The 27,637-nt window shown below is 40.0% G+C and overlaps 1 protein-coding gene across 8 annotated transcripts in view; it reads left to right on the top strand.

The window, feature by feature from the left end:
* LOC117148878 (uncharacterized protein DDB_G0271670) overlaps window positions 1-27,405 on the top strand; it is a 30,267-nt gene extending 2,862 nt beyond the window's left edge. The window contains exons 2-9 of one of the 8 annotated variants that reach the window (XM_033316556.1): window positions 8,581-8,671; window positions 18,140-19,111; window positions 23,083-23,983; window positions 24,068-24,227; window positions 24,290-24,437; window positions 24,658-24,761; window positions 24,974-25,583; window positions 25,798-27,405. In XM_033316556.1, the coding sequence (XP_033172447.1) occupies window positions 18,664-19,111; window positions 23,083-23,983; window positions 24,068-24,227; window positions 24,290-24,437; window positions 24,658-24,761; window positions 24,974-25,583; window positions 25,798-25,868 (2,442 nt within the window). In that variant the 5' untranslated portion in view covers window positions 8,581-8,671; window positions 18,140-18,663 and the 3' untranslated portion in view covers window positions 25,869-27,405. Of the gene's footprint in view, window positions 1-8,580; window positions 8,672-13,436; window positions 13,703-18,139; window positions 19,112-23,082; window positions 23,984-24,067; window positions 24,228-24,289; window positions 24,438-24,657; window positions 24,762-24,973; window positions 25,584-25,797 lie in introns of those variants that run through there. The other 7 variants (XM_033316554.1, XM_033316558.1, XM_033316559.1 and 4 more) reach the window with 7 other exon arrangements.
* The last annotated feature ends 232 nt before the right edge of the window (window positions 27,406-27,637 follow it).

A 27,637-nucleotide genomic window follows, 5' to 3' on the forward strand; every position in this document is an offset into this window, starting at 1 on the left:
ATCGTTTTTACGTAGTATTTCGCTGGTTTTTAAAATAAAAACCCAACAAGCAAACGAAACAAAAATTCACAATAAATAAAAATAGTACATATGTATATGTACATACATACGTACAAAAATATGTATGCAAAAATCAGCACAACAACAATATAATAAAAAAATATAAACAAAAGGTGATGGCCAGACAAGAAGGCCTTAACCCCAATAAATGTGTAAAAACAATTGAAAAGCAACCAGTAATAGCAACAATAACCCAACAAAATACATAACATTGCTAATTTATTGCGATTTGTGGGTGGTGAAAGTACAAAAATGGAAAGGGCTTAAGCTACCTGACAGATGGAGTCTTTCACATTAATCCAAATTTGAAAATTACAGACCAGAACATTCAATTTTATCATACAAAATAACTTGCAATTAAAGATAACACAACGGAATGCCGACAGATGGCGCCACCTGATGATATCAGACAGAAAATGCAACGCATACTGAATGTATATTAATCTATGTACATATGTAGCTACTTACATAACCTTAAGATACAAATGCAAGATTGTTTACAAATAATCAAATAAATACATTAAGGAACCAAAACGAGTTCAGTTACGATCGTTATATAACGAACTGGAAACCCGAAAAACCTTGAGACACAAAAAACGAAAAAAAAAAAACTACAAACAACTAAAGCAAAAAGTCGGATTTTTTCAAGCTAACAATTGCAATTATTTGAACATTAAAAGTTATTTGGCGGCTGCAAAAATAAATTCGATTTTAATTTGGCGCGCATAGGGCTTTGTTGCTATCTCCCTTCCGCTTACGATAGCTGTCCTTGTTCAATTTTGGTCATATGTATGTATAGAGGAGATATAGATATAGGTTTGTCGATCCGATCAGTAAGTACATACATTTTGAACTGGGGTTGGGTAGCTTATCATATTTGATTTAATTAGTTACCTTATACTGTTCAAACAGTGCATACATATTACTTACATTAATGGTTTGCGTCTTAATCCCTTGAGTTAACATTGCAATTTATTGCTCTGTTACGCCGCTGACGTCAGCGACGCCGGCAGCGCTGCCAGCAGAGGCGTTGTAACAGAGTCTCATTTTATGGGGGGGTCTAGGAAAGGGGGGCATTAGTCACTAGTGACAGCCACAGACTAAATGGCACTTGTTGTTTGTTCGTAGAGAGAAAAGCGGTATTCGTTGGGCAGGGGGGTGTGGTGTGGTGGGCTAAGATTGGGGAGCCGAAAGGCCCACTGACTATAACAAAAGTTAGGTAAAGCGAAAGGCTGATAAGCTGAATAGTGAGTAATGATCATACAATTTCAAATGACGAATTGCAGGTGTCTGTATAAATTAGTAAAAAACTTATTGTGTGTTTCAAGTGGAAGACAAGCGTTGAACTTAATGATTTTCAGATCAGTTTAGTACAGAAGAAAGTATAATTTATAAAAACAATAACAAAGCTGCTTGCAGCAATTGTGTAATCAATATTTTTTTATCAGGTTTTATCATACATGCTGTTGCAAGACTAAAATGCAATTACGAAGAATGAGTAATATAATTTTAAATAATTGAATTTTCCAGAATTGAAAATAAAAATTTAAAAAATGAAAACTCATAACTGAAGAATTGCTTTCGAGCTGTCTTCAAAGGAAATTTTAAGTATACAATTTTCCCACACGCTTGTTAAATATTAATCAACAAAAACCAGCAGCAAACTGCCGAAAATTAGAAACAATTATTTTTGTCACATTTTCAATGTCAACGTTGTCATACATTTTCAGCACACAAATTAGCAAACTTATTTTTTCTTGAATTTTTCTCTTTATTTTTGTTTTTGTCTGGTGCACTCTGAATTTTCAAATTGTTTTTTGGTACTTGCGTCACATTAAAAATTCTTTGGTTTTTTGTATATAATTTGATGTTTTATTATATTAGGGTAAACCAAAAAATGTTGTGAAATTTCCATAAGTTGGTTGTTTTTTAAGTTTGTTCACATTAAGGAATCATTTTTATTTCTTAAAAGTCTTTACCCCCAATTTAATTATACAATTATTTTCATCAACTTGTGTTGCTGTTTACTACCAACCATTGTTCGACCTGCAAAGAGAAAGGGAATGAGAAAAAGAGAGTGGGAAAGAGAGTATATATTTTTCACAATGTGCACATGCCCCGATGAATGTGTGGGTGAGTGTGTGTGTAAGTTTTGTATCTGACATCAGCGACACAATAACAAAGCAGCGTGCAAAGCTAAAACCAAATCGAAAAAGAAATGAAACGAAGACAACAACAAAAGGCAAACCAGTAAACACGTCAGCCAAGTCATTGAACACAAAAAACCATGCAAAGAGAGATATAAAGAGGGGCAGAAATTACAGTGCGATGAAGACGGTTGAAGAGCAAAAGAGAGGGAGAGGGTCGTTTGCGTGGCAGCTTTTGGTTTGGCACAAGAAAAGGCAAACAAACTAAAGCTGACACGTGAGCTTAGCAAAGAGAGGAAAGAAGAGAGTTGTGAAGAGCTTATTATTTACGAGTAGCGTTCAAAGAGAGGACGAAGAGCGATTAAAGATAAGAACAAAATAAGTTAAAGTAAAGTTAAATTACAAGCTATTACAAAAATAAAATAGACGGAACAACCCAAAGCAATTGGATTAAATATATTTTAGCATAGACAAACCAAGAAGGATAGAATCATAATTAAAACTGCAAGCGGGCGTTTTGCAGAATATCATAGAAATTATTTAAACCTTACAAACTGAAACAAAAAAGCAGCTAGCAATTTAAAAAAAAACTATGACTAAGTGTTGTCTCTCTTAAGAGAGAGAGCGACATCTGCATTTTGCATTTGCAATGACAACACCCCAAAATGCACACACGCAAGTACAAAAGCAAACAGAAAATACAAATGCTGGTTCTCTCTTTTTCTCTCTCTTGTTTTTGTTTTTGTGTCGCGTGATTTAGGCGAAGCCGAAATAGCGGTAAAGACAACACAGTGATAACACAAACACCCACTACCTCTCCCACCCTCCCACGCTCTCTGTGAACAGCCCACTCGCGTCGCTCTCTTTCCTCTTGGCCTCTTCAAGCTTGTATAGCCGTCTCGCTTGTGCACGCTGCCAACGCCTGACGCTTATTATTGTAGGTCATAAATGCATGCACATGACTGCACTTGGTGCAAGGGTGAGGGGGAGAGTGAACGAGAGAGGCTGGATCTCTGTGTGTGTTTTGGGGCTACGTGTACAATTTGAATGCGCTACATTGCTTTTGAGGAGCGCTTAAAACCCGAAGATGAATCATGGTGAGAAAAAATTGAAGTTATTTCAGATAAATGTTTACAGTGCGGTGGGAATTTCCGATATCATTCTGGGCTAGCGCTCTCCCGCCTTTTCTATTATAACCCATTGTTGTCGTATTATTTTATGTATGAATAAAAAATAAGATAAAACAGTAATTAGGTATCATTTTACAAGCGAGATTCATTAAATGTTTTAAAACTTCATATACATTTGTTTGTGTAGAGCATACTTGAGTTCTTAAAAGGCCGCTTAATCTGCTCTTCTTCTTCCCTGCTGCTTCCTCTTCTTCAACCGCTGTCATAATCAAAGCGAACGCTCTGTAATTAACAGTGCCTGCGTGTGGGGAGTGTTGAATGGGGGCGCAAGAGAGTCGGTGGCAAAGAGAGAGAGAGTAAGAGAGGGAGAGGAGACTGTGGTTTTGTGACTTTCGTAAAACGTTTGTTTTTGCTTCTGATGGCAAATGCAAGCTATCGCCTCTCTTCTATACCCCTTCTTTTGTTATTTGCCAGCATCCAAGTCAATGTTACTTGACATTTATCTCGAAACGCTGCTAAATAAGCTTATTTTCTAAAAACTAATGTACTAACCAGTTATGAATTGATGACAACAGGCAGCATAAATTATAAATGAAGATGCTGCCATGTCAACGTGACGTATGCGCAATGTCCAATGCATTGGGACAAAAATCAAGAGCAAACGCAAATAGAGAAAGAGAGAAAAGCAGCGACTGCACTTTGTTATTGTTTTTCATGCGCCTCAGTTAATTAATTTTCATTTTACGCCTGATCATTGTCAATGTCTGTCTTTATCTACGCTTTCCTTATTGGCTAATGGTTTTAATTTTAAGCTCAATTTTGGCTTGCACTTTTTCAGCCCTGTTTACAGAATTTCTGCCAAACATTGTAAAATTGGTCGAACATATTCATTCAATCTAATTTTTTTTTTTTTTCTAATTTGCACTTACCCAAATGCATTTTCCGTAAAGACGATAAGCCAAAGTCGAATATCTAGTCGAAATGTCAAATAATGGAATTGATAGGAGAAGTTATTGAGGTGCCCTCCCAAATGTGTTTCAAACATTTCGATAATCGTCGAAACTAAAAGGAACAAGGCGACTGATAGTGAAAAAAGAAATTGTGTGGGTTGTGATAAAAGGAAGTGTTTTACGACTTTGATAAGCTTATATTTCAACAAATGCACATTCAAGAGCGCATTTCAAGGTTACTATGTATATTAATCTACATTCTAGGTTTCAAATAAATGAGGCAACAGTAAATTGAATTAAATTCCAAATAAAGCTGGTCAAAAACTATTTTGCAGTTTATATTTTATGTGTTGGAAATTAGATTACTATATTTTACACTGTTTGACAAGTTCCTCTTGCGCCAAAATAAACAAGAAGAGCAGGAAAATAGAGAAACGTCAGCGAAGAAAGAGGAAAATGAACTCGGTAAAGTGGCAAACTGGTTGAACGTGCCAAATTCCAATTAGTTGGTCCCCGGTAAACCCCCTATCCCCTTTATCCAACCCTCCGTCCCACTATTTGCAAAAAAAAAAAAAAAAAAAAAAAAAAAAAGAAATGCCCTGGGCCAAAGACAAACTGCCTGAAAGCCAAGTTTACTGTAAACTTTTTTAGTTTTGCACTGTTTTTTTTTTTATGTTTTTTTATGTTTTTTTTATGAAATAATTTATGTTTAAGATTAATGTATTTCCATATTAAGCTTATTAGATTATGTAGTATATACATATACCTTACTCTTTATAGAGCTCCTCCTGTTTCACTCTTTTGGCCCTGAAAGTCTGAAAGGAAAAATGGGAAAATACGAGAGCATGAAAAGATTCTCAACGGCCCTCTCCTCCTTTTTTGCCATCGTAATCCCCACTCTCTGTTGTTTTTGCTGTCTTATCACCGCGAACAAAAACAACAGCATCTAAGACACATTTGCTGATTATGCTTCCGCCTTTAAAGAAAATAAATAAAAATGCATGAAAAACAAAAAAAAAATAAAATCAAATCAAAAGAAAGAACAGGCTAAAGATGAAGACGACGAGGAAGAAGAGGCTGAAGGAGAAGGAAAAATACGCCCTCATTCAGCTCTTAATCTCTCTTTCTCTCTCGCTCTCCCGCTCATTGATTCCCTTTATCTTTATCTTTTTTTTCGCCTGATAAGTCTTTGCTTTGTTTTGCTTGTGTGTGTATTTGCACTCTGACATTGGTGTGCGTGGATCAGCTGAAGCTAAAGGCCAGTGCATTCTGTTTGGGAAAATCCAAAGTGGACTGCATAAATACATTTTCGATACTATAATATTAAAATGTGCACTTTTTATTGATTAGATCTATACTTAAGATATGGCACATATGTAACCCTAAGCCACGCACATAATATGTAACCAAGCTAATTGCTTTTTGCATCGATCAAAGGTTATCCACACTGCTGACGAACTCGCCGAATTCAATCCGTTTTTGTATCGGCTTACGAAGCCGAACGACTTCTGCTTTACCCTGCCATATCCTGTACCCGGAAAGAAGAAGCAGCGGCCGAGACGGCGTTTTAAAAGTGAAAAGTTGAAAACAGCACAAATTGCAACCCCCTCATCCCCAATTAACCCTCTTTGGCACACACCCCCTCCCAGAATTCGCCACTTTGGAAATTTGTTTGCTGCTAATTAGAGTGCGGCACTCTGATTACACACACACACACACACATGCTCACCTTGTGGGGAAAATGGAAAAAACGAAGATACTTGATAATGTTGATAAAAACAAAACAACAAGAACAGCCTGAGAGACAGAGAAAAGTGTTTGCTCACGTCTTGCTAACAAAAAAAATTTTTTTAAACAGGGCAAAAAAAGCATAAGGGAGTTAAGCTCTTGAGCAACCGCAAAAAAAATTATATCGCACTTTACAATTAGAAGAGAGAGAATTATCAACTAATTGAAAAAAAGCACGTTGTGTAAATACTTTTGACCACCTCTGTATATTCTGGATCGACAAACTAGTCTCTCAGTTTTAAAGCCACCTATGTAATGAAACCATCCCAAAAGTCTTCTTTCTGTGCTATTTATATACATACATGTATGTATATGAATTGATTACTGCAAGGGTATCTACGCTTCGGCTTGCCTCTTTCTTGTTTGCCCATGTGACAGAGCACAGAAAAACCATCGTCATCGACATCAGACGTCGGTTCACTTGGCCAACCGAAAAGTGGGCGCTGCATTTTACACTCGAGCGCTTTTGTCACTCGGGTCAGAGTGCAAAGGGTTGGGAAAGCAGGGGCGAAATGGGCGCCCTTTTTTTCTTTTTAGCAACACACACACACACACATGCATATATGTATATGTGTATGTATGTGTGTGTGTGCAAACACTCAGCTTGATTGATTTATGCATGCAAATGCACTACGAGGAAAAAAGCAAGAGCAGCAGAACCAGAATAAGAGGTTTCAAGAAGACAACAACAAGAAGAGCAGAAGCGCAGCATGAAGACTGCATCGGCTTTTTATATTTTCCACAGAAGAGTTTTGCTATTTTTAACCGGAATTTAATTAAGTTAAGACTGCTCTTCTCATAAACCCCCCCTCGTTGTATCGATGATAACGAGAGCTGAGATAACTTTTCCTAGTTTAATTCAGTGCCTTACTTTCGATGGTTCGAAAATAATCGTGTGTGCTGAATTGCAGTCGAAGTCGGAATGACGTGGAAAAGCGAAAAATGAAACCGAAATCATCGAGCCAAGTTGTTGCCGCCCCTGCGCCCCGCCCACCGACTCTTCATATCTCTCGCTCTTCTCCATTTTCTATCTCTTGCTCGCATTCAGCGCGTGCTGATTGCATTTATGTCAACGTTCGTTTTCAATGTTAAATGTCGCACTCAAATTAAGGGGGTGGCAAACATGCAGGGGCGTTACTATGAAATGAAATAAAAGTGGAGGGGGGGGGGGGAGGGTGTGCTGGGGGCTTAAATGCATAAAGCAAAGCGAAAATTATGCATGAAATGTGGCATAAAAGTTGCATATCGTTGCCTCCGCAACGTTCTCCGCTGCACGCTGTCGCTCTCCGATTCTCCGTATTGCTCTTCACCGTTTACTTTCCATGTGCAGCAAACATGTCCAAACACGCACACAGCCAAAGGCCGATTGCATTCGCCAGTGTGCGCTGGTGTGCAATGTAAATGGTGAACGTAACAACAGCTAAATAACAAGTACAATGGAACGAAATCATGTGATTCGCCAGAAAATTACTCATGCTAAGAACTATACTAACTAATGTCAAGCAATCAGATATGTATATTTAGTTTTGATATGCATATGAAGACGTACATATGTATGTACATGCTTGCTGTATTTAAATCGCAGTCATTTTGGGGCAGTCGGGACCACTGTGCCGTAGGCCCGCATAGTACCGAGAGCACAACAACACGTGAGCAACAACAATCAGACATTGATGATGGGGCAAGCCCATATAATCAAAGTCAGGAGAGTCAGAGTCAGGGCTTAGTGGCTGGGCAATCAGTCAGTCAGTCCGTCAATCAAGCGGCTATATATAGTCTCGAAAACTGCAATCACACACACTAATGCACCGACGCACTGGGCCAGAGCGAGACGGGGCTACGTGAGGAAAGAGAGAGAGAGAGAGAGGGCGAATAAGTTGACCTGTCAAGTTCATGCGATATTCGTTGCATTCAATTGAAAAGTCGTCGCAATTTGAAGGTTTTTTGCGAGCGAATAATCTCCGGGAAAATGACACTACACACTGCTTGTTTAGACCAATGAAACGTGAAGAAAATTCTCAATCCTGAATTGAAACATATTTAATACGCAACATTTTCACCCTTGTTTCACATACACGTGTACATATATGGGAGGTAATTAGAGATACTTTATATCTTATCTTTTGTGCAGTAAGTTTAAGATTAAATCGAGCAGCTCTTTGGAAATTTCGCGTTTCTTTTGATTTATGGCGTGATTACGAAGCTCTCTCCCATCTGATTGATGTCTAACCCCTTGACGCTCCCCTCTTTGTTGAAATATTTCGTTCAGGCAGGATTTGCGGGGTTTCCGCTTTTTTTTGGGCTGCTTTGTTGGCTTCCTTCAATTTAGATTTCGTTTGCCTTCTTTTTTTGCAGCATGAAGAGGTGGGTTGCGACTTGCAACCAGCTGTCGCCTTGGGGTTATCAAAAGTGTTTGGTTACTCCTGTTTTTTTGTTTTTGTTTGTTTTCACTTGTAAATATTTCATGTGCACTTGCTCATTCGCCGTCTCTTTTCCGCATTACAGCTGTCGGAAGATAAAGAAGAAGCAGAAGAGCAGCCAATTTAAAGACGACTCTTCTCGCTTTATTTTCGCCTTTTGCAGTTGCAGTTATTGGGTAAGCTGATTTTCCAAATACCCTTCTTTTTTATTTAAAACAGAGAGTCATTTGGCTATGCGGCTATTTTAACTAAGTTGCAGCTGAAAACCCGAATAGCACAAAATGTGGTATTAATAGAAGAATCATCACAAATCTTAAAAAGTAGGCTTCTTAACTATTTGGCTACCCGTTTCAAAAGGGTATAAGGGTTTTGCTTACGCTTTGGGCTACCTGTCTGTCACTCTAGTCTTCCACCCTTTTCGTTTTTGTATACTCTTGCTTTTTGTTTAATAATTGAAATTTTCTGGAATGCCAGAAGTAAAAACACTTGCATCGTAACCCGTCACTTGTTTCGCCTGCATTTGTTGGGTTTTATACATACATACATGCATACGGGCATATGTACATACATATATACATGGGCGCTACAGAAAGGAAAGGGCAAAAAAGAGAGAGGAGGGTTGCATTACTCATACGCCACGTTGTACAGCCGCACACCTTATTTATTTTTTTTAGTAAAACACTTTTTGGCACGCATTTTTGTGTGATTTGTTGCCAACTGAACGGTTTTCGTGGGCTCTTTTCATTTTTTGTTCAAGTTAGTTAGGCTTACATAAAGGTATTGAAGGGGATAACGAGGGGATTGACGTGATTGCGGGGGTCGAAACACTAAATTTTGTTTCCTTCTTATTTTTTATAAGCTAGCTAAAGTTGCTTGTTATAGTTGAGAAAATTGTTGTTAAAAAGTTGAAAACTGTTTGGTTTAGACTCGCATTGAAATTTATTTCTAACCTATACACGTTTTTATTGAATTGGTTCGAAAGCGATTATGAGTCCTTGAATTTCTCTTTAATACTGCAATATGGCGTTATTGTAGCCGAATAAGCTCATCTCCACTTGTAACGTCCTTAATTGCCTTCTGACCACATATGTGGGTGGTGCCACAAGCAAGTGCATGTTGCACCATCTAGATCCCTCTCGCATTCCACATCCCCTAGCCAAAAGTCGATTAATGAGCCTTGGCCCAGGCGACAAATGCAAATAGATGGCTCTTCTAATGCGCTCTCTGGTTGCAATGACACACAAGGAAGGGTTAAGAGGTTAGGAGGGTATAATGTTGCAGGGGCTATGAAGTTCGGCTTAATCTTTGTGTACAGTTGTGTTCAAAACAATACTAGCAAAATTAAACCTATCTTAAAAACCTACAAATTTCCTATATAGTAAAATCAATTTTATGTACACTAACCAAATACACTCTTTTAACTGATAATGTAAGCCACGTACATTTTATTTTGGGCTTGCTTACATTATTCTTACATTTTTGGCTTTAATTGCAATATTATGAGCTGCTGAAGGGTTGAGAGGAGGGGTGGTGGGAAAGCTGGGAGCCAAAGTCGGGTTAGTCGTGAATGTGAATGAAGGATGCCCAGGACAGCTTCCTCTCTCTTTCTCGTTCTCTCCTCACTCTCTGCTTCTCTTTGTATCAACATGTTGCGGTAACAAATTGTTGCACTGTTATTGTTGTTTTCATTAGTCCGACTCTTCGGTTTTCATTCACTTGTTTTCTAGCCTTCTCTTTCACTCCTTTCAGCCCGGTTTTCGTGCTGCTTGGCGCTTCCCTTGGCTCTCTTCGCTTGCTGCGCCGTCGCTTTTGACCGATTGTCTTCCGGTTTTTTCCACTAGCAGCTTGTTTTTGCTCTCCAATTCTCCTGATACCCTTTATACTGATTTAAAAACAACTCGAATATGATCAAACTTTCTCTTTAAGGCCATTGCCTTATAACTTATAACCCCGAATTTGTTCAATGATAGTTCCGATTTGAATTTCTAAGGAAACAATGAGAATCATTCATAACATAAGCAAAGGTACTGTTGAAGAGTTGTTTATTATTAATTTCAAAGGGCTTTTCAAAATATGCATTCAAATTCCTTTTTAATGTCGAATTTTGTTGGTGCTGCTCTGATTTTTCCCCACCTTCTCCTGCTCACGCACACACACACAAACATTTTAACATCCTGGCATCGCACCTGCGCCTTATTTTTTTGCGTCGCATTTTCCTTTCGTTTTACGCTCTCTTTCGTCATCCTGTTAAGGCTGGTTCTCTCGCTCTATTTCTCTGCTCACCCGGTTTTCTGCAAGCTCACTCTCCCTTCGTCAAATCGCCCACGCTGCTTTTTCCTCTGCTTCTTCTTGCCGCCAGTACATTTGTGTGCGTATCGAACTCCAATTAGAGCTTGTCTCGCCTTTCTCTCCACCTCTTCCTCTTTGGACTTGATTTCCGTTTCGCGACGTCATGCACTTTGAACTTTTTCTTTTTTGCATTGCACCTGCCCCTTCCCGTTCTTCAGGTCTCCGTTGTTTATGTCCCTTTGCGCCTTCCTTTTTGTTAGCCTCTTCTTAGCTTCCAAAGGAAACAAGAGGCAGCAGCAGAATTGCTGAGGACGGGGAGAAGAATTCAAGAGGGCTGAGAAGAATTCCCGAAGAAGTTCTAAAGGAAAAGATTTGGAGCGAGCAAAACAAGTTTTTGTACTTTTTTTGTCCTAGTCCAAACGATATCAAGAAGAGTTCTTCTGGAGTGTCATCAATTATAGTTTAAAAATATTGGTGTTTTTCTAAATGCCTAGAAAAACATACAATGTGCATGTGCATACAAAAAATGTAAGCTGAAGGACTCTTCTGAGATTCTGCAGTCTACAAATAAAGCAATTCCTCGGACTAGTTTGGTGGTAGTAGGTTTCGGTGTGGTGGGTTACGGAGTGGTGGGTTTTGAAATTTTTGGTTGTAAAAAGTTTTCAAGCCTTAAGTACACTTTATATGAGTAGCTTGCAAAAAGTTTTGGGGTTAAAAAGATTCAACAATTAATTAAGCACTTAAAATTCTAATGATATTCCGAAAACAGTTTTTTTTTAATGTTCCTTCCCGAGGGCTGGAAAGAAAAACAAAATCCGAAATTGTAAATTTTGACCTAGAAATGCGTGCTGACCAAAAGCTAAAACAAAGCGCAGATGATAAAGCAATGGCACAGGAGGGGCTGATGAACAAGGGAGGAGGGAAATGGGCGGTAGTGGAGGCAAACACAGAGATCCAAAAAAGTACAATGAACCCTCGGCAATTGTTGAGTTGTTGCTGCGAGGGCAACATTGTTGCTGTCCCGTCCCTCACCGCCCCTCACCCAACATGCTACCCAAATGCACAGCCTCTTCCAGAATGGAAATTATGAAAACAAACAGTTTGCTGGGCGATGTTGCTGCTGTGGCACGCTGCAACTTTTGCCCGGGGCCCAGCTTTTTTGGACAGCAAGAGCTTGGCCATGCAGATCAAAACAAGTTCCGTTCCACACAAATGCCAGCACGTTTCGAAATCGCCGACGGCGACGCATCATAACAATAACAAAAGTCCCAACAAAACACACCAGCAACATCAGCAACACCACCACCGAGAGCAACGTGAGCGAGCAAACAGTTTGGTAGCAAACGAAACTACAGTACACACACATCGCGATGAGCTGGGAAAGAAGAGAATGTACCGGATAACGGGCTAGAGTGCGGCAAACACGAGCCTAATGACCAAAAGCTGTCCAGGATGAAACTGAGTACACGCAGCTCAGAACTACAGAACCATATTCCGATCAAAGCTGTAGTAAACTTGAAGAACTTATTTTTTGACCCACATGTAGATTTGCTTTTAGGCAATGTCCACCGTATATCTGCTTACATACATATGTGCATGAAACGATGCATTTACAGTGGCAGCGACGTCGACTGCGACAGAGATGGTGTTGGTGCAGGGGCGGTTAGAGCGGGAGCGGTGTGCAGATGGGGGTAGGAAGCAGCGGAAAAGTTGCCGTGGACGAAACAATGACGCAGCAACAGCAGCAAATGCGAATGACAATCTAAATGAGAATACGAAAGAGAATGTGGAGCCCAGGCGAGCGCAGAAGAAGAAGAAGAAGAAGAAGAGAGCCTTTGCAGCATCTTAGGGTGATCCCAACAACAATGATACATATGTATACAAGTGCCAATAATTAATTATTATTATTTTGTTTGTTGGTTCACTCTAAAGTTCTTGGGTATCTTTGCTTGGACTAGCCCTATCGACCATTAATAGTGTTTCCATTTTTTTACAAAAAATATATCTGCAAGTTTATATGATAAAGTTCGAATATTTATCTATGTAACTCCTTCGATATTTGTATGTACTACGCGAAAATATTTTCTTTTTTATCTGCCCCCGCAATTTGATTTAAAAAAAAGAGCCAGATCTAACGGGAAAAAAGCTGAATTGACAGAAGTGACAATTACACTGCGCTGCTGTTATTATTGTTACTATCTTCCTGTTTCGCTATGCACAAGCGCATGAAGAGCAACATCAACAAACGGACAAACAGACACAACAGCACCAACTGGTCGACAGTTATGGTCACCTAAATATGTAGCGAATGGTAACATATCCTATTTTCCAACACAGCAGTATCTATAATGTAAATCATTTCAAGATGAAATGAAAGAAAGAACTCTAAAGTTTAGCTCAAGACGGGCATTACAAAACGAAATTTTCGTTTTGTGTTGCTATTTGACTGACCGATGCTATATTTGCAACGCGTCACGTGCGCTCTCTTTACGGCGCTCTCTTTGAGTCTTCTCTCTCGCCCGTCCAGCTCTCTTATGGCTGCACTCGTACGCCTTGCGAATGATGCGACTGCGACGCCGGCACCGACCGCGGCAGAGGCAGCGCAATCGAGCTGGCAAAGTTAAAGTTAAAATTGAACGGCGGCCGCATTTAGTTTGCTTCTGTCATTGCATTCGTCGGGTAGGATCACAAGAAACAATAAATAAGATACGAGAATTAAGAAATACAAAAAAACACAAGAATCCGAATCCGAAACCGAAACAGAAGTTATATACAAGAAAAAAAGCTAGAAAAATTTACAAAAGAAACCTTAGCTCGCCTTTACTTTTTTTTCACGTTTAAGTGCAACCACAAACGAAGAAGCAGAAACAAGAACAAGAAGAGAAGCAGCAGCAGCAGAGTGGTTAATAATTCTAACGGTAAATAGTGAGCGTAATATTTAGGTTTAAAGTGCAAAACGAAAAGTTTTCTGCTAGTGTGCGTGTGTTGTTTTTCTTTCATTTGCTTTGTCTCGGTATTTCATGGTGAACGTTTTGTTGCTGTGCTATTTTTTGTCTTTGAATTTTGTTTTTATTTATATGGTTTTAAAGACTTTTCCATTATTGTTGCATAGATTTACCCCGCTGTCTTTGTTCTTATATTTTCGTCCATTTGGTCAACTGTTAGTTTTTTCATTCGCTCAACTTAATTTGGCTTTGTTGTTTTTGTGTGTTTTTAATTTGCCCCCATTTGCTTTGCGTTCTCAAGTAGTTTTTTGTTGTTATCGCCTTACAGAGTGTCTGTTTGTTTGTTTTTGTTTATATGCAACCGATATTGCCCGTACGTAGATTAAATTTAATTTGAAACCTAGGCTCGCCTTGTCATACCGAATACTGTTTTCTTTTTGTGTAGTCTATATACATAGATAGTTCGCAAGTGTGTACTTTTTGTTTAGCTGAGAGACCCGTTCTTCAGCTTTTTATTTTTGATGTTTTGCTTTGGCTTTGTTTTAGCATGTGCCCTTTTCGAGAGTGTGTGTGATACAGAGAGAGGGTGGGGTTTTCTTTCGCTTTTGTGTTTTATTTATTTTTTCTCCAAGCCATCTGCCATGCACACATAAATAACAAAAACAAGAAGAATTTTACAGTGGAGCGCGTGCTTTTTTCTGCTGTCCCACTAGGCACGCCATTCGCCCACACACACAATCGTAGTCAATCATTTGTGGCTCTCTTTGGGCGCTCTTACGCCGTTCCACTCTTGCGCTCTCTTCTGCTGCCTTGGCATTTTCAGTCGTTCGCTTTGCGTTCCGTTCATCCCATTTCATTTTACGTTTTTTTGCCGTAGGGTGCGCGTCGCAGTCGCCGTCGCCGCAGACGTCACACTCTGAAAGTTGCGTCAGTTCAAAAAACTTAAATAGTTATTAAAAAAAAGATACAAAAAGTACGCGTATTTTTTTTAAGTTGTCAACCAAGTTTGTGCATACCAAAAGATATCAAAGTATTTGGAAATACAAGAAAAAACACATTAAATAATAATATTGTATGGGTATTCGTGATAAGTGCCAGCTTTATTATTTAATCGTGCGTGTGTGTGGGTGTTGAGTTAAATTTAAAAATAAGTTTAAAAAAATGTATTTTTCATGGACAACAAGAAATGATGCATTCGTTTAATAGGCCATCGTAAATCTAGAATACATCACCACCCTCAATGTTTTCTTATTGGATTTTTATTCTTACTTGACAAAAATGCAATGAACAACATTGACTACATACTGAATTTGAGTTTTAAAAAATAAGTCTATTAAATGTTACAGAAAATGAAAGAAAACTAAGGGAAATAATTTGCAAACGCGAGTGATTTTCGTTTTCTATTTTTAAACGGGCAAAAACGAATTTTTTCTTCATTTTTTGCACGCTTCATCACTCTTCATTTCAAAATTAGCAACAAAAACACATGACGAAAACCGTCAGCGCAAAGGAAATGCAAAGAAAGCGCGTAGAGTGGGAGGGAGAGCAATCAGTGAAAGAGAGGAAAACCCCAAGGAAAGAGAGCTTTTTGTTGTTATTGTTGTCTGTTGCTTCCTTCTTTTGGATTCTACTTTCTTTTGCCTGTTTTTCACAGAGAGCTTTTATTTCAATTTATTTTGTAGTTTCCGTCTGTACAATTTATTTGTTGTTTGCCTTGAGTGCATTGTTTAAAACAAGGCCCCTTTTTATACACATATATATGTATATTTTTTAATTTCGAGTAAAAAATGTTAAGATTAATCATCAGGTCAGGTATCCGTTCCCGAAATTGCCCAAAAAGGATTGAGTTTCCCCGAAACCTTTTTCTCAGATTACAGATCTCTTAGCTTAGGTCAAATCAACCGCAAAATGTTCCATTAAATCGTTCGCTTATTCTGCCCTTTTCCCTATCAACTTTTTGCATTTTGACTTTTGAGTTTCAGTAGTGTGTTTAATGTGATTATTGGATGGGGAATCTCAATCACCTCTTGTGTGTGCAACAACCCCTCTTTCGAGTCCTGTTCCGGTTTTGTCCCACAAAGGTTTCCCTTTGATTTCCGCACATTCCGTTTCGATTCATACGCGCACAGAAGTACCTCAATAAAATGGACCTTCTGGTGCTAAGAATCGCAATTTCCCAGCCAAGGCAGTTCGAGATACTATCGCATAAATACATGTAACAGCTTCTGGTTTGTTCCTAACATTGCAAGATAAGTTTACCTTTTTGTTGTAAGAATTGAAATATTGAAAAAATTCTTTGATATTCATCCACCCTTTGGTAATTCGTGTTAGCTAGGCTCTACTGTCCTTGATTCCTTTCACACGCAGGCCAAGAAAGCTGGCGAAGAAAGCCTGACAATGGGCCTATACCCTGTAAGGCATTTTCGAAAATACGATGACGACCCTTGGCCCTCAAACTGCGAACCCTGGGGTGGAATTATTCTCCTGTTCTCCTGATTTTGGGTGGTTTTCTGTTTTCGGTTTCAGGTACAATATACCTCATATATGATGCGTGTGCTATGTATATGTACACATACCATACATACATACATACGTCCGTACGTACGTATATATTCTTTGGGTTCCCGAATTCACGAATAAGTTGTACGTGCAGTGTGAGGTTGCGTGGGTGTCGCAGTCAATTACTGCGATTTTTTCCCTGTTCGTTTTTCGGGACGCTTAAAGCGATTTCGATTTGAATATTTAATAGAATTTGCCACGCGCCACAGGCTTTCTCCGCCATGTCTCATCCTCGCTCTCTCCACGGCTCCTTTTTTTGCTCTTGTCTCAGTTGACAATGAACAATGTCACCCGCGCTAAACCAAACAATTGACGCTGGGAATAGATTACAATAGTTATATTCGAGTCTTTAAAATATATATAAAAAAAGGTGCTAATTTTTGATATTTGATAGAAAAAAAAGTTAAATTACTCAATTGGATGGCGATTATTTTATGTCTAGATAGTGGATTGTAGGCATTGGATGCCCAAAATATGTATCTCTATTAGTGGATATATTTGGCTTATCGAAATAATGAGGGGTGTGAATTTGAGTGGCGGTTAACGGAGGGTGTGTGTGGAGGGGGGTGGGGGGTTCGGTGGTTCGGCCATTTAAAGCGCGCTAATGTCAAGGCAGCGTCATTCGCAGGTCTTTCGGTCATGTCGCGAAGCTCTCTCCAATTATAGCATTTTATATGCGTTTCTCTCTTCAGAGGGAGAGAGACACATTGATGGGGAGTTCGGAAGAGAGAGCAGCTGCAAAGGCTACCATGCAATAAAGCCGGCTGCAATGCCCTATATCGTTCTCTTTCTCACGCGCGACCCTTGACCTTTTATCAAAATTATGACAACAACAATAAACACAATGCAACATTATTTTCTCTTAATGCTTTTCGCCGCTCAGTTGAATGCCCCACACACACACACACACACACACACACACACACACACACACACACACACACACACACACACACACACACACACGTACGCGCACATGGAAAACCAGCAGCTGACGAAAGATGAAAAATGGGAAATGAAAAAGAGGGGTTAAGGGATGGGGAAAGGAAAAGGGACCGGGTGAAGGAGTCGGAGAGGGAGGAGAAGATGCCTGCGCGCACGCGCCAATCTTTCATTTTTTTTTTGTTTCATTACTACATTATTTTATCTCGCTATCTACGGTGAAAACTCAGCTATGTTGATCCAATTTGGACATTTAATATGAGTTCGAATCTGCGACTTGATCAGTTTTGTGCATTTGTTAATAATCCAGAATTCGTTTAAAATTTTGTGGCAAATAATATACGCTTTACTGGTCCACCGTAGGGAGAGCACTCTGTTCCTATGGCTCTCGTTTATTCCCCTCAATAGCAATTCCTTTTCTGTTGACTGCAACTTGTTGGTTGGGGCTCTCTCCATCCCTCTCTCTCTCATTCTCTCTTTTTATTTGCTATTTTGTTCGGTGTTTTGTTTGGTGTTTTTGTCTGTATTGTTGCCACGCAGCTGTGCACAATTAGCGCAAACGCAACAGCTGCTGACGTCGACGTTGGCAGCGCTGCTCAGCTGGTAGCAGAGTGGCAAGAAGATACAAATAAACTAAGTGGGCTTGGAGTCGACCAATTTGAACTTGTTACCAACTATAGATGTCAACCAACCTTATTTATTGCCCGATTTTGTGACCTTTTTGTGTGTGACGTTGCGTGCTAAATAATATTAGTATCAGGTTTTCGAAATACGTGTAATTTTCCTTCCAATTAGGCGGTATTGAAATCGATAAGCATCTGGTTAGGTTAAAAAAAAAAGATAGTATTATTTACGAGTACGTAGCCTGTAGAGAAAACTAACAGCCACTTTGACTTTTTGTCATTCCAGCCAAATCAACTTGAAATAAAACGCCCAAATCATAAGCAACAGAAAGCTAGAACCACCGAACAATCAACATCTAAAGCGGCAAAAAAAACTCACCAACTTCGAAGCAACAAAACAAACCACAATCAGCAACCACTTTTAACAAACAATTTTGTAAACAATATTTGAAACCAAAACCACTTTCAAGAACTTTTAACAATCATTTAAGTAAAAACAAATACGAAAGATTCAACCAAAATTTATACAAAAAATAAGAACTGAACCAATTCTCAACACCAATTCAAGAACTATTTCAACAATAACTGTAAACGTGTCGCAACTTAAAGCTCCTCCCGCTATCCTGCTCTCTCGCGTGTACTCGTCGCCATCGTCCTTTTCCGTTGTGGTGTAAGAATTTTGGGGTTTTTTCTCCAAAATATATATATTTATTGTTTTACGCGTTCGTCCTTGTCCCGTGCGTGAGTGCTCGTGTGCGTCTGTGTGTGTGTGTGTGTGCGAGAAGAGGAGTGCGGTAGTTTGTGTATGCTATGTCAGGGATCGGGGGCATTAGGGCGCTCCTCCAGGCGGCTCAATTTCTCGAGCAGCATGAGAAGCTCCCGCAGGCGGGAGGCGGCGGCGGTAGCGCCCTGGGCGTGGGCGTGGCACTGCCCCAACAGCAGCAGCAGTCGGTGCACTGCAAGAGCCACTCCATTATCAACAACAACAATAGCAGCCAGCACAATAGAAATAGCAGCAGTAGCAGTAACGGGATTATTGCAACGCCACCGTTCACGAACGGAAATGGCAACGGTACTGTCGGCGTCGGTAACGCGAGCGCCAACTCCAACGTTACCGTCAATGCGAACGGGAACGGTCTGAGCAACGGTCACAGCAGTCCGCGCAGTCAATTAGCCGCCGCAGCCGCTGCCCACGATTACGAGTATAGCGCCGCCGGAGTTGCCAATGGACACAGCGAAGGTCGCCCCCACGTCTCGGGTAAGTCTCTCCACTTTGACCTATGACCCACGACATCCATACCCACAAGCCCGACCACCGACCCTTCATGAATCCCAGAACTCAAGTCGGAGTTTTACCCAAGTGGACACTTTGTCTTAAAATTGCTGCTTCAGGCCTTTTAATTTGAAAAACTAATTGGACAACAATTGGTTGAGAAAATTCCGACTTACCAAAGCAAAGTCTCAAACGACCAATTCTTATCATTCATCATTTTGACTCATTCACCCAAACTGTTACTACTTTTCTGCCCACTGCTGTGCGAGCATCGTCTAACACTCTTCTCTGGTGCAAAGCCATCAGCTGCTTAGGTCCGCTGTTAACTGTTGTTGGGCTCTCTGGTCAGGCGACAAAAGTTTCCAAACGAAAAAGGAAATAGTGTCGAGAAAAATCGCACTAGCTTAGTCGCTTTCTTAGCTCTAGTGCGTTGCTAAATGACACTATGCAAATAATTGAAATATTGGTGATAAAAATAACGGAGATAACGTTGATCAATTTTGAACTTGATTGATTATAAAAGGAAGGTGTAGTCAAATGGTCGATCGCAGGCGATAACCCTTAATAAACTTGTGTACATGCATACATACACACAAATATAGATAAAGAGTTCTTTCACATAGAACACGAACCAGACACCTATGGAATGTAAACTAATATTTATAACGAGATATTTGATAGTAAACAACAGCCACTTGATCACATTTCGAAGCAGACACTTTGGTCGCCTTTACCAAACGAAACCGTCTCTGCTCTCTTTCTCCATTTGCTTTTGCTGCATTTAAACTTGTTTTGACCTTGTTTGCGACGTCGACTGCATTTTGCGTGGGCGTGCACTGTACCAAAAAAAGTTAAAATTAAATACAAACCCCAAAAGACAACAACAGCACGGTGCTCTTTGTCTCTCTTTCTCTCTCCTGCGCTCTCATTTTGGCACAGGTTGCAAGCGTGGCAAGCAGCAGGTTCTGTTATATTTTTAGCTCGCTGCTAGCTGCGACGTCAGCGTCGACGCTGGCTTCGCTGTCCAATTGGCATGTGCTAAATTGTCATGCTGCGTTTTTGTTTTTGCCTCTCTTTGTTTTTGTTGCCTTGACTATCGGAAACAAAATTTGCAACGTCAAAAATACAGTGAAAATAATGGGTTCAAAATGTATATCAAAGTTTAAATTAGATGCTAGCCGTTCAATTGATGCCATCTCAAAGATGCATTGCATACATATTGGAAAAAAACAAATCAGATCGAATTGAAATTGAAATAAATATGTATAGAAATGAAATAGAATTACATACATATGTCCTAAATAGGGTGAAAAATTAAATGCGGGGGAGAAATTGTGTTATAATAATAATTTATGTGCCCAAAGAGTGCCCACTGTGTTTTGAATTTCTGTATTTTGTTTTCTTTTGCCTTTTGCTGTGCTCATTTCGGTTTTTGGTTTTTCGCTTTTTTTGTCAACATATGTGTAGTTTGTTGTTCATCTTGACTACTTTTTTACATTTTTTTTGCGTTGCTATTTTTTCTTTGTCTTTTTTCGCTTTTGTCATGCGCTCGCTTCGTTCGTATATTTTCGCACGTACGCTTGTACTTGTTGCTGTTGTTGTTGTTTGGGGTCACGTCATGTGCTGGCTCTCTCTCGCCCCGTCTCGTTTGCGTTAGTCATAGTATGGTCCGCCGAGTAAAAGAGAGTTCCACGTGAGCCGTTTCTCTTTGAGCTCAGTTCTCTTCAATCGTTCTCTCTTTTCCACTGGCACTCTCTTCCGGCTGCTGGTGTAAAGCAAAGTCAATGAACTTTGTACGCATTTTTTGTTATTGTTGTTTTTGTTTTCGGCCTGCCTTTTTCCGTGCCCATTTCGTATTATTATTTGGCCTTTCTTTAAGGCTTATATGTTTTTTGTTTTCATCACACTTACAAATTGTATTATTTTGTACGGCGTGTCTCTTGGCGTTGCATGTGTAATATTTAGACAGCTGACTCTGTTGTTTAGCCTCTCTCTTCGGTGTCTCCTCGTTTCCTAGTTCCTAGTTCCGGTTTCTGCTTTCCTTTTCCTTGTTTTGTTTTATGAATTTTTTTTGTATCTTATAAATTTCTCTAGTATTAGATATTGGGGAATCGTGAAATACAAAGATCCATTTAAATTGAGACATCATTATTTTCGGGGCAATATAACTAAATCACTTGATTAGCCCGAAAATTTATTAGAATGCTGTTGCCCACTTCTTAAGTGCGCTGAAAAGCTGGCAATACAAAGTGGGGTATTGAAATTGACCAAAGAAAAAACTGTATTTCCCAGTAGCCCCGTGAGTATTCATGCTAATATGCAAAGAATATTCCCTGTTTTCCATTCGATTTGCATTATCTGGTAAATGCAAATTTCAGGCGGTTCTTCGATTTTGATGCTTTAATTTTCCTGCCCCAGACTTGTTTTACTCTGCTTCACGTTTTTCCACCCAGAAACGGCAGCAAAATCAATTTACCAACGACTTGCTGGGACAATTGAGTGCTCTGCAAAGTTTGCTGCACTTGCAACATCAGCAGCAGCAACATCAAACGATACCCTCGCCTCCCAAAAAGAAGTGGATATATCGTCATTATGGCTATGGTACACAAAACGATGTTTTGATTATAGACAGATTGATATCCAAGTTACACCACTCACCCTGGATAAAACATATGTAAATGCCAGTTATGATAATGCAATTAATCTATACTTCACATGGATGTACTCTTATTTAAGTACGCCAAGGCAATGTTTCTCTCAGTGTAAATCGAAAGGGTCGAGCGTGATACTGTGGGTTAATAAGAGTGCCACCGATGTGGTTGCTGCTGCCACGTGCGCCTTCGTCACGTGGCACCGTGATGTGGGTGTTAAATAATGTGGCAACAAATGGGAGAAAACGGAGAATACATGTGCACAGAGTACCAAGTAAAATAAAAGCACAGGCACAGGCATATAGAGAGAGAAAGAGTAAGAAACGAGGTTCGGCTATAATCCGCCTGGCACTTAAATGCCTGGAAAGTATGCTACGTCAAACGGGTGGAAATATTGAGCCCGTTTGAAATTGTCAATTATTTTAAATCGAACTAAGTTCGAAATTTCATTCGAGAACTGCTAGGATATATACATATGGCATTCAAATTAGAATGTCACTAGATATTAGCCAACACCGCCCACTAAGCACCTAGTGAAAAAGCAGCAACCACCCTGCATAAGAGAAAAGAGCGCAACAACAAACGTTAATAATGCATAATAAACTGGATTGCTGGTTGTCTACTATTGTGTTTGGACCTGATTCGTGGAAATTTGCATCGGACTTTCCACGAATGCGTAACTAATTCATCGCTAACACACACGTACGCTACACACACACACACTATAATATACTCACACACCCGCACTTAATCGTGTATAATTAACCCACCAAAGGACCTTCATCGCCCCTGATTGTTGATTGTTGGCTGTTGGCTCTGTGTTGTTGTCTTTTGTATTCAACCCGAGTTAATTTGCATTCATTAAACACCGCTTTTGTCTTTTTTCCGCCGCATTGTGCTCGATTTTAGCCCAAGTCTTTATTTAGTACATAGTACATGCCATTTTCGTAGAATTTGTATAGTTTGAAATGATTTAAATAATTCTGAAAAAAAAACAATAGACTGTAAAATACATAGGTGTCATATAGGTGCATAGTTTTAATCTGAGCATTGCAAATGTTTTTTATATAACTCACATAATCATCATATCATCAGGGTAGAAACAAATTAGAAAGCCTATAGAGGGAAATTGTTTTACATATGTATGTCATCATGGGTGCTGCATTCATCGCATTTCATTTTTAGTTCTACTCACTCATTTTCATTGATTTTCCCCGCGACGCTCTCCCAATTTTTCTTTGTTTTGATTTGTCTTTTTATTTTGGTTTTTCTTCTATTTCTTCTTTACTTTTCGGCCATTGATAGAGGACGATAATTCCTCAATCGACAACAACAATACCCATCCCCCACAACAACAACAACAACAAGAACAACAACAACAGCACAGTGCTGCGGGGAGAACGACAACAACAAGTATAGCGACAACACCAGCAATATTAACAAAGTTGATGGGAAATTCAGTCACACCCGCCTCAAGCACCACCTCCCTCCCCACAAGCACCCCCTCAGTTACCACTTCCCCGCCCGCCTCCACAGACTTTATGCTGCTGGCAGCGGCAGCGACGAGTGCAACGAGTGCAACACCCGCAACAGCGACATCTGCTGCTGCATCAGCAGCATCCAATCCTGCCAAGCACAAACTGGGCCCCATCGCCGAAATACCGCCCAAATTTCTAGTGGTATCAGATGCGAAAGGAGTCTATCCCGCACCCACGCATCCCAATGGCTTCGCCGCCGATTCCCTGGGCGTGGATTACAACGAAGCGATGATCAAAAAGCTAATGCAGAATTTACAAAGGCAACGCCAGCAGCAATCGCTGCAGCAATTGCGTAGCTTGCGACCAGCGGAAATTTCCCTTACACCGCCGCCAGCAGCCACAAGAAAAGTGGACACCAGCAACTCACGGACACGCTCTTACTCAATGTCCAATGTTTCAGCAGCCAGGGATCAGCAGGACCATGCGCAGCATCAGCAACATGCCAACCATATGCAGACCCAGCAGCAATACGGCTATATGAGGAGTGCCATTGGCGGCGTGGTCTATGGCTTGCACAAGGACTCTGTCGACTCTGCGGCATCCTCGGCGGGTGGAGCGGTGGGCATGAGCATTGCCTCCTCGGCGCCAGCGGCGGGATCTCAGCTATCGGCGCATCATCACACGGGACACGGAGGCCGCAGGCGCACCACCAGTTCCAATAGTAATGGGTGAGTTCGCCTTTTTCTCTCTTGCTAATATTGCAAGGGAGTGAGTGAGTATTTGTACTTATTTGAATTTGTAATATCTTTCAGAGCGGGCACCCGGGAGGTGCACAACAAGCTGGAAAAAGAGCGACGCGCCCAGCTAAAGGAGTGCTATGACCTGCTCAAAAAGGTGCTGCCCATGGGGGACGAGGACCGAAAGAAAACATCCAACTTGACAATACTTGACACGGCCCACAAATATGTCAAGGTAAGTGTGACCACGATTGAATGCAGAATACATTGAGTAATGGTTACCGCTTCTGGTTGCAGGACTTGATTCAGTATGGTTGCGAGCAGGAGGCGACGGTAGAGAAACTGGCCAAGCAGAAGATTGAGCTGCAAAAGCGGCTAAAGCAACTGAGCTTAAGGAGGGAATCGCCGCCCACCGATCAGCAAAGCATTCCACAGGCCGACAAAGGTTTGAGCTCCTTTATCAATTTGCTCGCATCTTAGATCTTGAATCTCAGATGGAGCTACACAGCCGAATGTAGATCAAGTTTTGCATGCGAACGTCCTTCGGGTTATGCAACTGCAACTGCAACTGCAACTGCAACTGCAACTGCAACAGCAATTCAATTCGAAATTCGATTCTCGCCACATGCATTCGCTAATCTCGCGCTTTCTCTCTCTTTTTCCAGCAGTTTGTCTGGCAACAACAGCCACACCAGCACCACCAACGGCGGCCAGTGGTCACAATGGAACCACAATTCTATTCGATGCAGGCAACGCCTGTGCCACTGGGGTATGTACATATATGTCGTCAAGGAATAATAACCACCTGATGTGTGGATATGCATTTAATAAACAACGTAATACTTTTTCGGCTATATGCTCTCGAAATGTGTAAAACGAATATGTTTGTTAATGCATTATTGGGATTGCATTTCCAAAAAAAAAAAGATGCACCGCAATAACATGCTATATGTTTTTAATGGATATGTTGTTTTCATCCAGCAGCAGCTAACAACTGTGATAAACAAAACTAATGCCACACCGGGAGGAGCAACCGCAGCAGCCAGCAGCAAACTCAATGGCAACCACACAGGAGGTGCAACAACCACACTGACTCCGGCCATGGGCATCATGACAATTAAAAACGGCAATGGCAGCAACGGCAACATACTGGCAATCTCACCAACGGCCAGCCAAAATCAGCAGTTGCACCAGCACCACAACGGCAGCCCAGCGGGCAGTCCATCGGGAATAGGAGCCACAACTGGGGCCACCATCACACCTGGTTCGCCAACGCCATCGACTCCATCGCCGTCGCCCAGCTCCTCGTCCAGTGGCGTCTCGTCGTCGGCCTCGTTTATAGGCGGCTCCTCGTCATCGTCCTCATCATCCTCATCCTCCTCCTCATCATCATCTTCCAGTTCGTCGTCCAGTTCTTCGTCGCCCACGCAACAACAGCAGATTATCACGCCCACGGCCACAGCCCATTTAGTGGGTGCCCGTAGTGTTGGCCTAAAATTCCATGGCGGTGCGGGCGGAGCTGCCAACGCTTTGAATGGCGGTGCCACCATTGTGGCCGCTGCTGTGCCAGCTGGCGGAGGTTCAGTGAATGGTAAGGGGATCCACACGATTCATGTACAGATCCACTGACTGACACTTGCAATAATGTATATATAGTTCCATTGCTGGAATGGATATATACATTTATGAATGAAAAAAACTTACACAAGTATTAATGGAAATGCATTATCAGTCAGTGAATAGTACAAAATAGTATATATAAGAGAGTTTAATAAGTACTAATACTGGTTGTAAACTTTTAACAGGGTTCCATCAGGCCGATAAGGATCGCAAGTACAATTTCCTGTTGCTCAGTGCTGGGACAACGGCACAGTAACCCAACAACCATAAGCAGACAACAAACAACTACAACAATAACGAAAACAACAACAACAACAACTGAATTGTGTGCAACAGCTCCCACCTTATGAGAAAGTAACAACTAGAAGAAGGTTCTCTGAAAACTCTTTTTTTAAAGCCAGATGAAAACAAGCGTATTTTCCACACTTTCGCACACATTGAAAATATGAATACAAAAACGGCAGCAAACAACAAAAGCAAGTCATTAAAGCTGCAATTTTGTAAAAAAAAAAACAACAAAAAAAAAAAATAGATAAAAACAAAAGCTATCAAACAGTTCCGCCCAACACTTAGCATCGATTTTGAAAATCAACAAAATGAAGAGAAAAATTATTTTTTAATGAATAATTTTAAAGCAACAACAAAAACGCGAGAGAAAACGCTAGCAACACCAACAATAAACCAACAACAACAAGAGAAGACCAATTAAGTGAATATAAAACAGCAACGACACCGGCACTCAACCACAACACCAACAACAACAGCTTAAAATTCCTCAACAACCCACAACACACCGGCCCATCAACTGCATATATACTATATAACTATATATCTAATTATACTACTTTATAGTAAAAACCAAGAAAAGAAGAGAAAACACACCAAGAATAGCACAGTTAAATGTAAAACAGGAAAAAACATAACCAAATGCGCTGTTGAAACAGAAACCACCAATGGGTAACGCTTTATAAATATATATATCTCTATATATATATATATATATATATACCTAAAAATAAGAAGAAGAAGATTATAAATTAGAAATATGTAAAAGCAGGATTTCCAAAATTCATGTGGCAAAGAAAAAAATGATAAAACGAAATCAGATAGAAGTCTACTTTCTTGACCAAAACTGAAAACACAAACAGAAATAATTTCTCTTGGATATACTTTCTTCTTCTTTCAAAAGCGAAAAATTAAACAACAAAAGTACAGAAACAAAGCATAAATCAAATCAATAGAAATAGATCATCATATAGCTTGTATGTCAAATATGTGAATGTTTGCAAGCCACATATTAACCAATAGCATGTTAAATTAAAACAAAAACGCTGGCGACGGAGTGTTGTATCTGTGTAATACCCATTTGAATTAGATATTAATGTAGCAATCAAAGAAAACATCGTAGAACAAGTGTAATAGTAATAGTGCAATAAGCTAACATAAGCCACACCCACACTAACTTGTTCCCATTTTACCCATTTTATTTTTTATTTCTAGAAAAACTTTGTTCTTTGATCTTTTTCTGAAAAGACACGCATATAAGACATTATCATATAATATGTTGTGATTGCGTAAAACCACAGCGTTCTCTTGCAATTTAAATTTTTGCCTTAATGACATTGAAACGGAATCAAAGTAACAACAGAACAGCTAATTCCACGAAATTAACACACCCACAACCAAGAAAAGCTTAAAAATATTTATATACAAGGAATGATAAAGAAAGAACGAAAATAGTTTAGAAATAGACAACACAATTATCACGATAAGGAAAAGAAATCTAGCAAAAAGCAGTAACACAAAACTGAATGTTATATTTTGGAGCATTTTTTTCAATGTGTATGTCTTAGCATATATATTACACATATATATTATACCTAGGAAAGTTAAAGTGGATTGATAAAAGTATTAGCAAAAGATATTTCGTGAACAATAACGAAGGGCAGATGGAGACGGAAAGAGTAGGCTGTCTCTTTCTACTCCCCTAAATATTTGCAAGTTTTTTACGTCGAGCATGAATAT

This window comes from Drosophila mauritiana, chromosome X, assembly GCF_004382145.1.
Source record: "Drosophila mauritiana strain mau12 chromosome X, ASM438214v1, whole genome shotgun sequence".
Taxonomy (NCBI): domain Eukaryota; kingdom Metazoa; phylum Arthropoda; class Insecta; order Diptera; family Drosophilidae; genus Drosophila; species Drosophila mauritiana.